The sequence below is a fragment of the Stegodyphus dumicola genome, chromosome X1 (assembly GCF_044657685.1).
Source record: "Stegodyphus dumicola isolate Sdum_Otavi_A_Nest chromosome X1, ASM4465768v1".
Taxonomy (NCBI): domain Eukaryota; kingdom Metazoa; phylum Arthropoda; class Arachnida; order Araneae; family Eresidae; genus Stegodyphus; species Stegodyphus dumicola.
Genome location: NC_140780.1, coordinates 192,182,945 through 192,196,614, shown reverse-complemented (window position 1 = coordinate 192,196,614; position 13,670 = coordinate 192,182,945). Strand labels below are relative to the sequence as shown.

Sequence of the window (13,670 nt, the reverse complement as noted above, 5' to 3'; positions counted from 1 at the left end):
AAAATGACAGATTCTTCTATATCTTTTAAATTATAGCTAAATATTGCTAATCAAAAATCGCGTAATTCGAAATTCGATCCAAAAAATAGCCACTGGTTTTTATTGGGGTATAACGAATCATCGCATTTCATTGTGCATTTTTTCATGGTATAGGTGGTAAGCACGTCCAGTTGGCAATTGCAAAATCCGTTTTCGAATCCCATAGCTGACTTTTCGTATAGCGAAGACAGAGTAAATTTTTCGTGTTTTCTGCTCTGTATGCTTTCGTAATGTAAGAGTGTCACACGCAAGTGAGAGCTTAAAGGTCAGTAGTTCGAATCCTGTCAAATGCATCGTTTTTTGTTTTTGTTTTGTTTTCTCCCTTGAAAAAAATCTAGTTTTTCGAGAAGAGGGTTTAAGTGCTGCATATTAAAGGGCGTTGAAATGGCTTACAAATTACTTAGATACACATGCTTTTAGTAATAAAACCAATAGTATACAATAGTGTATTTTACTGTTTATAATGCTTGTTTCGTTTATCATTTATATCTTAATTTACAAATAAATTTATCTCACATATTATTTTCTGTCTTTAGAAAATGCAGTATCGGAAGTATATGACCGTAATTTATATTTTCTATAAATTGAACACACGCAGACTTTTAAGGCAATAAAAAATTTAAAATATACGGATAAAAGGGAAAAGTATTTAACTCGTAATTTGCAACTTGTGGTAATGTGTGTGTGATTATGGCAAAGCCTCGAGGGCTATCTGCCTAAGGGGAGGGATGCATTCCTGGAGGATTTTCTAAGGGAAACTGGCTCGTATATACGTTACACATGGCAAAAACCACGAAAACTCCATGTATCCAGCCTGTTCGCGGGATTCAAACCTCGGACCGAAGTACCAGTGTTCAGCGACTTTACCGCTCGGCCGCTGGTGGGCCTGCAACTTGTGGTAAATGCGAATGTCAAATTTAACAGAGTTGTCGAAAACAAGTCTAATCGAAAGCGTTTTTGAGTATAGACTGACAGGCTGGTATTTAAATTACACTTTTATCATTTGTTTCAGAACTAATTTAAATTTATTTTTCATTCTCTCTATTCGAAGTAGCAGCATGTTTGGGCGTTTTCACACGAAATATGCAATTGCATTGCTCAGATCCTTTTGTATAATTAGATTTATTTACTTGACTCATTTTCTTAACATTTCAAGCGGTGTTATTTAGATCGATGCCTATTTATTAGGAACTCTATCTCTTTTTTTAGAAGATACACGTTTCCTGGAGCTTAATCGGTTGAATAAAACCTTTCTCTATTCATCTATACATCATAAAATTATTCTGACAGGAAAATAAGTTTCCCGCTTTTCAAATATTAAAAAATTCATTACGATGCGATAATTACTTAGCCTGCTGAAATTAATAATTATAACACGATTTCAGCTTCGTCCACTGTTGAAGGTTTAAGCAGATTTTATTTTAAGATAATAAACACTCTGTTGTTCTTCCTGATTTGCATCTTTATAAGATATGCAGTCTACCGTATACACCCAATATATTCTGAAACGAATAGTACCAAAAAAGATGTATTAGAAGTGCCAATATAACACGATTATAAAAGTAAATTTAAAGCAAAACACATGAAGCACTTTCCGTTTCATAGCGTTCCATAGCGCACTTCCAAAATGCATTAGGACTCCTGTTGAACTATTCATCGCATTCAATTTCACCTATTATATTTCCTTTCTTATATTTCTATTCTGTGTAAAACCAAAATATAATATAAATTGATTTAATAAATGACAAACTGATAGTGCAGTGCGGTTGAGAGAACGTTTTCATTATATTCAATATTATATACGTGCATCTGCAAATTAGAAAGACGTATTATCTTACGAAATTTGACCCCCAATTATTGCATAAGTACACGAGATTATTGTCTGTCCAATATATATATATATATATATATATATATATACATATGTTTATACCTGCATGTGTACATCATTCCGAGTTTAAAGGTCGACATTAATAGCTTTAATAATTTCCAGTCCTCAGTTTAATCTCCTATACTCTTTTCCTTAGGTATGTGTGTATTTAATTATGGCAAAGCACACGTGGGCTATCTGCCTAAGGGGAGGGATGCCTTCGTGGAGGACTTTCTAAGGGTGTGTGTGTGATTATAGCAAAGCCTCGAGGGCTATCTGCCTAAGAGGAAGGATGCCTTCGTGGAGGACTTTCTAAGGGAAAATGGCTCGTATACACGTTACACATGGGGAAAACCACGAAAACGCCCAAGCAGCCAGCCCGTTCGCGGGATTCGAACCTCGGACCGAACTACCAGTGTTCAGCGACTTTACCGCTCGGCCGCTGGTGGGCCTTTCCTTAGGTATGAGGCATATTATTGTGGCACATACCTGCTATGTTTCATAAATTTATATCAAGGTAATAATTTATCTGTTGTTTCTTACCTGTACATATACCTGTTGCTTTTTAGCTGAAGTTTATACATTTAACGATACTAAATATCATAGAATACATTTGTCGATTATGAGCTTACAATTGTTTAAAAATCATAGATGTTGGTAAATCTAATGAATAATAATAATCATGGTTTTATTCATATTACTTTCAATTATACTGCACTTCGTAGAAAGTAACCTCATCTAATCCACATGAACACGAAAAGCTTCTTTACATATTCACTGATATAGGATGTGATTGGTATTGCATGCATATATACAGGAAAAAAATAAAACTAATAATTATAATTTTAATTTGCTTTAGCTATACTTTTATATTGTAGTTTCACATTATATATATATACAAATTATTTCACTGCAGGTTTATGTCTATAATCATTCATGAAAAATAAATTTAAAAATTTAGATAGCTCAATAAAAATGCAGTACTTTCCCTTACTGTCTCAGATTAAATATAATAAATTCTTTAATAATATAAAAGTGCATGGTAATTTAAAAAAAAAATATATCATTCTGGGAAAAACCAAAATGAAATCTAACGAAAAATCAGGTCAAGACATAAATATACCGTATTACGAAGTATTAATTTCATATAAACTTCTAAAATATATTTATATAGTAAATCACTTAAAAATTTAAGAAATAAGTTTTTCAGCTTTCTATTTTGTGGTAAGAAAACGTTCACAAGGAGAAAATATCAATAAATAAGCCTTAACATATGTAAATATAACAATGAAAATGCGACTTACATTCATGATAATAACATGAAGCCAGCGATATCTTGAAAATCATAATACCTATAATAAACCATTTTATGGAAATTTCCATTCTACACTTTTACACTCATTTAATGAAAGTTATAGATAGCCTTAATCTTAATATGTACTTAATTAAGCAAATAAAAGAGGTTTTGCTAATTATAATTCAAAATTGCCTTAGATTATTTTAGAGTTACAAAGAATTTTTGAAACTCTTTATATCTTACGAATTTTAGCGAAAAGGCCAAACCAGTTGTGATTGGTTGAATTGTTATCTTATCCTGGCTATAAGAGAAAGGTTGGATAACTTTCCTGTTGTAGTTCTTAAATGCGAGTTTTATCGGCTAGAAGATACAAGGTCATGGTTGGATTAAAGTGTATTGCTGATATTTTTAATCGTGTAATTTCTCTCTAAAGATAACTTTGAATTAGTTATTGTTTGACGATGAAAATAATTATACAACTTTTATTATATTTTGCATTTCCTAAACGAATTTGGCTAATATTAATTGCTCAAATTTTCATCTAGAATCACTGTTAATTTTCAGTGATTCGCTTCCACTTATTTAGGTAACTTTTGAACGATGTCCTGTAAGTGACTTCCGATAATAACTGGAAAAACGTTTACGCATTTTTGGGCCTAAATAAAGCGTTAGATAAAAATGTCGAAAGGAAGATAGTGATATGGATATTGATATATGATAATGGAATTGAAGCTCATTATGCATTAAAAGACGGAAATATTTGCTTTTAAAGAAAAACGACTGTTTGGTTGTTTCCTGATGCATTTAACCTCGAAATCAAAGTTAAGCAAAATTTGAAACTTTCTGTTTGATAATAAATGTTACTTGTCAAATTTGCAACAAAAGCAGATAAGAGCATACGCGATATATATGTTAGCTCTAAATATATTTGTATGCTTGCGTGCAATTTTGAATTTTATTTTTTAAAGCTACCAATACATAAAAAACAAATATGAGTTTAGACTTTAAAATTAAAAGCCAAGGCTGAAATTATACTTATTTCCTTGAGATAAATGCAGCCTAATCGAAAAATCTGAAACTGGAAAAATGGAGTTGCGTCAAATTATCAATTAAGAGTTAATTAAAAGAATGCTAACTAATTAGAAATGTTTCCCTTGGTAAGTAGCGCACCAATAGCCAGTGGGTAGTACTAGGAGCTGTTTCATCCTAAGTTCGGCTTTCGGCGACTGGTTGGACTACGCGTTGAATTTCGTAAGGTTAACTTCATCGCTTAGAAAGAAGCTTCTCACGAAAATATATCTTCCTTTAACGAAAATACCTCGTCCTTATTGTGTCCTAATTAACTAAACCTAAGTAACTGATTGAAAGAAATAACCAGAATATTGATAAATTGAACACAAGCGGGTAGTTTATGAAAACCTTATTGAAGCACCATTAGGAAAATTATTAGCTGCGTTGCATTATTAGTTTGAGTTGCAAGACGTCGAAAAGCTATGGTAGTTTTCATGAGTTAATTAAATGGCTTAAAACGGTCAGAAAAAGGGCATTAAAGTAATTTTCGAAGGAAAATGAGGGAATGTTTACTTGATATAATAAATAATCACAAGGGAAATCCAGATCAGAGAGGAAAAATACAGAAAAGATGAGCCTGTTGTGCCAAGAAGATATGTTCCATAAATAATGAAAAATAATTCACAATGATGCAATCAAAAAGTCACTTAAATATGCATTTCTGCGTTTTCGTTAAAAATGGAACGAATCCTATTTTTTTTTTTTTTTTTTTTCCGAATCTGAATCTTAAAAGGTTCTTGAAACTTTCGAATTGTGAAACTGTAGGATTGTTTAAATAAGAATAATAAAAAGAAGGAAAGAAAAAAGTTTCATCTAATATTCATAATTAAAACAAAGTTTGAAATCTACTTTTAGTGAAAAATAAATTTTAAAATACAGTTTTTAACAATACGCTTATTAAGAACACACAAGTGAGATTTTGTAAATAATGTATGCAACTAAATCTTTTGAGGTTAGGTTAGGTTATTTAATTACGGAAAAGCCATGAGGGCTATCTGCCTAAGGGGAAGGATGCCTTCGTGGAGGACTTTCTAAGGGAAACTGGCTTGTATGCACGTTACACATGGGGAAAACCAAGAAAACACCCTTGCAGCCAGCCCGTTCGTGGGATTCGAACCTCGGACCGAACTACCAGTGTTCAGCGACTTTACCGCTCGGCCGCTGGTGGGCCTCTAAATCTTTTGAATCTTGAAATTAATTTCCTTAGTATAATTCCATAAAAATACTTGACTAAGATTTCAACAATCGCGCTTGAGTAGTTCAATTGGTACGCAATTGACGTCATGTGGGCTACAGAATTCTTAAATCCCCGCATGAATTACTTAAAAATGTCCAAGATCTATTAATAGTAAATTATCTACATTAAACTATTATTAATGACCGGACAAAAGCGCAGACCCGTTTCACTGGAAGTGTCACTTTGATGTAGGCTCCATTAGTTGCCGCTAGCACAGCCTCTACTCTTCGAGAAAGATATTCCGCCAATTTTCCGTAAATTATATGCAAATATTTTCATCCACTTCTCCTGAAGCTTCACGAGCATTTCTGTGATAGCTTTGAGTTGGTTTGGTCTGGTTGCTAGCCAGAGATCTAGAAAATATTCGACTGAGCTTGAAATCACATTTATTTCCTCCAGCCACTTGGTTATGGCTTTTGTTAGGTAAATGGTAAAGGATCAGCTCCAAATTATTATTACAGGATAATCTACTTGGACATTCAAGGGTCTGAAGTGTAAAAACTGATACACCAAGACCAAATAAAGGAAACCTGACACATATTACAATTCCTCAACACATAAAATGATTTACCGCTCCACGTGATATTCTTCTGTTATTCTAGAATCCATAATAGACGTATTTTCCACCACTGTGATCGGAGGAAAGCAGGAGTTTAGTGAGAACCGGAAAACGTGCTGCAATTCGCACTCGAATACAAATGCAAACACATCTAGATAAATAATACAAGCACTGGCAATATTTTCGGATACCAAATAAAAGTCTATATGCATGATTTCCAATTAAGCTTGCCTATTTTACTGTGGTACATTCGGAGGCATCGTTGGTCCTATTTTTTCTACAGTTTTAGCTTTAATAGTTCAGGACTGGTATTTTGCAACTCTCTCATATTTCTATTTGTCCACTGCATAGCTCATTCTTATTTTTGGTATCTGAAGCTTGCCAGAAATCTCATGGTTGGAATCTCTGTGGACTCTGGTAATCGTACCCTTTTTAACCCCGCTCAAAGTACTTGCGTAACGGCTTTTGTGGTACATTTATTTTGACAGTTGCAGTTAGTATAGATTTCTATCGAGCACTTTGGGTCTTCGCATAGGCTTACAACATGTGTTAATGATGTAGAGATGATTCTAACTTCCCTTTGATGATGTCTAATCATTAAACGCTATAATAATGCATGTCCAGAACTGTCGCTTCAAAGACTAGTTTCAAGAATTTCCGAAAAAGCGTAGAATTCCAGTTATTTGAAAATTCCAGCCCATTCGTGGCCGAGAGATAAAATCGCTGAGCACTGGTATTTCGACTTAAGTTAATATCCCGAAAACGGGCTGGCTGCATGGGAAAGGTTTTCCACGTGTGTAACTTGAAAACTAGTCAGTTTTCTTTAAAATGTCCTCTAGAAAAGCATAGCTTCTTTTAGACAAATAGTCCTCGCACGCATTGTCTTAACCAAATAATCCAGTTTAACCTGACTTGAAAACTCCGGAAGATTTCCCAAGATGTTATAGTGAAAAGCCGTATGTGTAGCCATTTCGCTCGCTGACGTTAAAACGCGCCGATAAAAATATTTGAGCTAGCGTAAGTAGACATTTTTGTGTAGTTTCGGACTAAGTAACCTCGAATTTAAATTTGAACATATATTATTTTTGGGCGGAGGTTATTTTTACGCACAAGTGGTGTCTTCTTTTTAATTTAAAAATTTAATAAAATGCTATTTTCCACTTCTCTGTACTTTCCCATATGAATTCAGACGGAGCTACAATTCGCTTGCCAGTCTGAAGGATCTTGATTTAAATTTTTGCACAAAAAAAGGCTTACAATTTATACAGATCAATAAAATTAATTTTTTAAAATAATAATATAGACATTATATAGATATTTGAGTGAGAATATGTATGAACAACATGACAATTTCTAATTTATTTCTCATACTCGGACATCCAACACCTTAGCGGTTAGTTTCCATAAATTAAGGAATAATCACAAAACCATTGTAAACAACTACATGAAGGGGTATGTTGAAATCCGAAAAGTAATATATGGGTTACATCATGAGTTTTGAATGACATTAAAACTTTTTATAAAAGAAATATTGGTTGATCTTTACATTATGGTAACTTGGCGTTTTTTTGGCGAAAAGTTGGCGACCAACTCTCCTACAGAAACCCTCTATTTTTTTTTCCCGCCGCCATTTTGTCTTCACGAAGTAAAGACATGTTTCTTTTCTTTTTATCTACTGAACACTTCTTCCAACAATCTACTAGCCGAATTATACTTATGCTAGAAATTTTACCTAACAAAACTGCTTACTCATGACAAATATTCACTGCAAAATTGGGAAAAAGTGCACAATACCATACTCCTTACGCGTTTTTCAAAATAACACATACACATAAACCATGTACACGCCGACTTATTTTTACTTAAAAAAACATCCCAGAATTGCACAAAAATGGCATTGCTCACACTCTTCACTATATCCATGTACACTGCTTTTTTCTCATAAATTAGAAAAATTTCACGAAAATACATGACAATTTTCTCAATCTTTAAACCCGGTAAAAAGAACATATATGAAATTACCTGATCGCGAAAAAGTATTTACCCTTTCCAAATACGAACATTTCCACATATAAAATAAATAAAATATCCAAAAACTTTTACCTCTAAATCATCTATTACATTATACACGTCACCAACGAATTCATACCGCAAGCATTACAAATACTTAGTATCAAATATTTAAATTATTTCTATGCACGTTTACTTCAACTTAAACGTATACCAAATTCCTACAAACATAAAATTCACAAAATAATTATCATTTAATTAAAATATCACTAAACCATGTACACGCCGACTTATTTTTACTTAAAAAAACATCCCAGAATTGCACAAAAAATGGCATTGCGCACACTCTTCACTATATCCATGTACACTGCTTTTTTCTCATAAATTAGAAAAATTTCACGAAAATACATGACAATTTTCTCAATCTTTAAACCCGGTAAAAAGAACATATATGAAATTACCTGATCGCGAAAAAGTATTTACCCTTTCCAAATATGAACATTTCCACATATAAAATAAATAAAATATCCAAAAACTTTTACCTCTAAATCATCTATTACATTATACACATCACCAACGAATTCATACCGCAACCATTACAAATACTTAGTGTCAGATATTTAAATTATTTCCATGCACGTTTACTTTAACTAAAACGTATACCAAATTCCTACAAACATAAAATTCACAAAATAACTATCATTTAATTAAAATATAATTAAACTCAAAAACACTACTTAAAATATAAATGAGCACATACATTAAATTAATACATACATAAATACCCATTTCGAATTCACTTTAGTTACGGCCATGGGATCCAAAAATTCACGAACACTGTTTCACACAACACAGAATAAAGCCAAATACAAAATTTCCAGATTTTTTCTCGATTTCCCCCCTTTTCCGATTAAAGAACCGTAATTCGTCCATTAATATCACATGACATATCCCATGATCTCTCATTTCCCTCACACAAAATAATGCGTAATCGGAAATGAGTACTGCTCACATTATTACCAAAGTCCCAGGTAGTAACCTTTATCGCCTCCAAAATGTCGCCAAACTACCAGTTACCATATTGTAAAGATCAACCGAAATATTTTTAGCAAGTATTTAGTTCACAGAAGATACCACTCAAAAATTGTAGTTTACTCTGAAATAGGTAAAGTAGTAAAATAAGGAATGTGGTCATCGCATTCAGCAAATGCAAAAACCTTATCGATGGTTTATATTGTTTATCACGATATCAATCGTCATAGTTAAAATTACGATTGTTATTCTCTTAAATAGTGTCAAAGCTTTCTCCTGATATCGTAGCTCTCTTCCAACGTATAGCCCGTGATTAACGTTATTAAATTTTAAGAACTGAGATTATCAGTCCATGAACACAGTGACTGTTAAATATACTTTTTATAGCCGAGCGCACAAAAAAAAAAAAAAAAAAAAAAAAAAAAACTTCTTGTAATATGAATTTTTCTCCTGTTGAACAGACATAAAGACGTTTACAAAGATCCTGGATATCGTTTCTGTACTTCTGAACACTGAGTTTTAATTTGTCAGCGTTCAAAGACATATGTGTCAATCTAAAGGAGTTTCATGCTAAAGATAAATAGCCACCTCAAATAAACATGTAACCTAATATAATTACTGTAAATGTCTGCTTGAGGTACGTTATTCTGATGGCAGAGTGCGTCTGATATTTTCCGGATTCTTTACAGATAGAATAATATCTAATTATGTTGTCAATATCTAGATTTTAATCGCTAAGAATTAAAGGACTCATTGATCCTCAGCCTATTTTAAACGATTATGCTTCTGAAACAGCTACCCCCGCTCCTAGCGCGAGTTCAGTGATAAATAAATAACTGGCCATTTAGGGTAGAGATCATCATTTTGATGCCACACTCAGTAAAAGTTCGCACACCATGCACAGTAACCTTTAAGAGAGAGAATCGCAATCAATTTCAGTAGACCTCCGATTCTATTAATCGCATGTCCTTTTGTAGAATTCTCGAATGAAGTAGTCTCACTTCTAGGTCGTGCTTGACAGAAATTTCTAGATGAGAAATCGATGCTTAGTATCTCATTCAACGGTTTATGGATAGCACAAAAACTCACGTTAATTAACTATGCCCAATATGAATAGTTTTAGTGTGCCTTCGGCCTGCCCATGACACCCATCGTAGTTTTCAGTTTTTTGGTAACGTGTAGCGTTCTACTGTATCTAGAAGCTTGTGTCAAAGTCCTGCAAACCCTACTAGAGTGGAAGAGGTTTCGCTTTCGTCTGGAATAAATAAATCCCCAAAAGTCTCAAGAAGGTTAAAAGAACTTTTCCTGTTTAACTCTTTAATGAACAGAAAGTCACTGCTGGTGTGACAGGTGAACCTACACTACATGCGGGTAATTAAATTAACACAGGATAATTTAAATTTCAGTGTAGGTAACGTAGTTCTAAGACTATAACCCAAAATAGACTACTTAGCTGGCTCAATATAATCAAGGCGCGTAATATAAACGTCAGTTACGAACATGCTAAAGTAAAAAATAAACTTAAGTACAGTTAGTGGTACGTAACAGCAAAATGAAGCTGCCTGAAGTTCTCATTTTAAACATTCAAACTCTGGGATTAAATATGCTAACAAATTATTTGCAAGGTATCAGTCTAAACCTTGAAAAACCTCGACTTCAATGCACAAACAACTAATCTGCATTCAGGATCAGATCATTAATTTGTTAATTACATAATATAAATCTTTGCAATTGTATTAGGATATTTCCTACTAAATGGCTAATTCAGTTTCTGTATTTTTCAATTTATATTTCGAATCTGAAATAATGACCCATTGTAAGACATCGAATTTTATGCCGTCGAATATAAAAATTAACGCAATTTAGACTAATTTTCATACGATATTTAGATGACTTTCCTTTAGTGGCTAGAAGTTGTAATTTCTTCTATATCACGCTTATTTTAAGTGAGCTATGGCGAATTCTCTAGCTGGTTTTGAACTAATGGAAACCAATGTCTTTGTAAAACATTGCTTTTACTTTGTTGCTAAGCTTTTTAAAAAGATAATTCAAACTATATACCCTATTGCTTACTTGAAATTAAACACTGTTTGCAATTGTTTATTATATACTGTTGGTTATATTATTGCTTATTACTGATATATCCTACTGCTTATTTTAAAAAAATCATGTGCTTGGCATACATCCAAAAATATATTTGGTTTGAGATTATGAATTCAAATAAGTAACGTTTGTGGTTTATGAAACCAGAAAATACGGTTTGAAATCAATTAACCCTTAAATGCATGAATTTTTATTTTTACTTTTAAAGTGAAAAATACATTAGAATTGATATCGCATAAAATAGGAAAATACTAAAAAAATCTAAACTAAGTTTTTATTCCAATTTTTGAAAAAAATATTATTGTTGCCAAAGGGTTACATTATGCAAAAATATTATAGGCAAATGTGTAATAGCAATTTTATGTAATAATACATACCTTATAAATTTGTTCAAACGATTTTAAAACTTTGAATACCTCAAAATAATAGCAACAAATACAAAATCAAAATTTCGCAAACACAAATATTGTCCACACTCTACACATCAACTCACAATAATGATAGTTACAACCACACTGAAACTTTTAAAACTATATACGTAAATAGTATGTATCCAATTGGTTACACTATGAAGTAAGCTAAAATCTGTGTTTTTATTTGATTTACGAGACTAAATATGAGTATGTTGCCAAATGGCAACTGCATGCATTTAAGGGTTAAGCCAAATAAGCATATTTTGTTTTAGATTCATAAAGCCAGATGTTCCCTGAGTTGCCATTACTACTCTGAATAGTTTATATTCCATATATATAGTATAGAAATGTGACGCTTAAAATGTTACATTATCAATAAACTAAAACGAAAATTTAGAAACATCCAATAAGCCATGGGTCGGCGAGTTTAGGGTAGCATTTTGCCGAAGTAATATTTTAAAGTCACGCAGCATGCCAGCTTGAACCCAATATATTTTTAATACAACAGCTAAAAGACATTTATTTGATCTAGTAATAATATGCTTCCAATAACTTAAATATTTATTCTGTTATTTGTTTATCAAATATTCAAAATATATAGTAATGGATACAGAAATTGTATTTTGAAAAGTGTGAATTCAGTGCTTTTATTATGAAATTTTGTATATGAAGTCCAATGCTATTAAAAGTCCAACAGCATGAAGAACAAAATAATTAAATAAGTAAAACTTAAAACACGTTATTAAAATTTTAATGCAACTAATCATATATCTTTATCGATCTGTGTGTGCGCATGTGTGTGATTAGGGCAAAGCCTGGAGGGCTATCTGCCTAAGGGAAAGGATGCCTTCGTGGAGGACTTTCTAAGGGAAACTGGCTCGTATACACATTACACATGGAGAAAACCACGAAAACGCCCAATCAGCCAGCCCGTTCACGGGATTCGAACCTCGGACCGAACTACCAGTGTTCAGCGACTTTACCGCTCGGCCGCTGGTGGGCCCTTATCGATCTGAGCCTTTTATAAATTAATGAGGACCTTATCTTAACGTTTCAGTATCAACTAGTAATCACTTTCGGATTCACAAGGTTTTTGCACAGAATTACACAACTTCTTAACGGAATTTCAGCTTTTATATCTGAGAAAATTTGTTTTCATGTATAAGTTTATCCTAAAGTCGAAAGCGCAGAAAATGCAGCTTTCTTCAGACAGCAAATTGTTACTGCTTGTTAAGATGGGAAGAAATCTTCATTTTTTATAAATCTACGATGTTTACTAACTCTGGGCTTCATAACATATCACTCCAGTACTTAATATCTTTCGTTTTGAAGAGATGGGAAAATAGGGATGCTTTAAAAAATGCTTACATTTAATGAAAAATTAAAAAAAAATTTCTAAGATCTTCCTAATTGTATTTCAATTTACTTAACGTGCCTTTAAAAATCGTTCCAGGTATCATGTTTGACACCCGCAATCGAAGATTACCGGTCCCTGTGGTAGAGGTTTAGCACATTTCTTCATTGCATGTTTGACATTTATAGTTGGAGCCTCATTGCAAAGAATTTGTAAGTTGTCTAGTTGGAGCCCTTACAAATTTTTTGCTCATTGTCTATCACATAACTGCGAAATCATACAGTAGTTGAACGAAGCAAAAGAATTGCTGATATTCAGTGCACAGCAAGACGTTTTATAAGACTCACTAAGAGCTGTTTTTGTCATAAATGGGTACATGCTATATAATTTGTTTTGTAATTTCTCTCTAAATAGTATGTTTTAACAAATTCTGAAATTTTTCATGGAATATACTTCTTATTAGTTATTGTGTAGGTACAATAATTTAGCCATTATTTAAAGTATAGAAGAGGTTGGAAGTGGCTTATAGGAAAGCTCATGAACAATTTTATATGAGTCTTTCATACACATGATTTAGAAGAATAATGCGAAATTTTGGAGAACCGATTGTTCGAGTGAGATACGTGACAACACTATTCAACAAATCGTTATTATTCAAAAATTCATGTTAAGGAAACACAAGTCA

At 32.7% G+C, this 13,670-nt stretch overlaps 1 protein-coding gene across 1 annotated transcript in view; it reads right to left on the bottom strand.

The window, feature by feature from the left end:
- LOC118181936 (uncharacterized) overlaps positions 1–3,498 on the bottom strand; it is a 59,680-nt gene extending 56,182 nt beyond the window's left edge. The window contains exon 1 of the mRNA XM_035351172.2: positions 3,214–3,498. Coding sequence (XP_035207063.1) covers positions 3,214–3,292 — 79 coding nt within the window. The 5' untranslated portion in view covers positions 3,293–3,498. The remainder of the gene's footprint in view (positions 1–3,213) is intronic.
- Between the last annotated feature and the right edge of the window lie 10,172 nt (positions 3,499–13,670).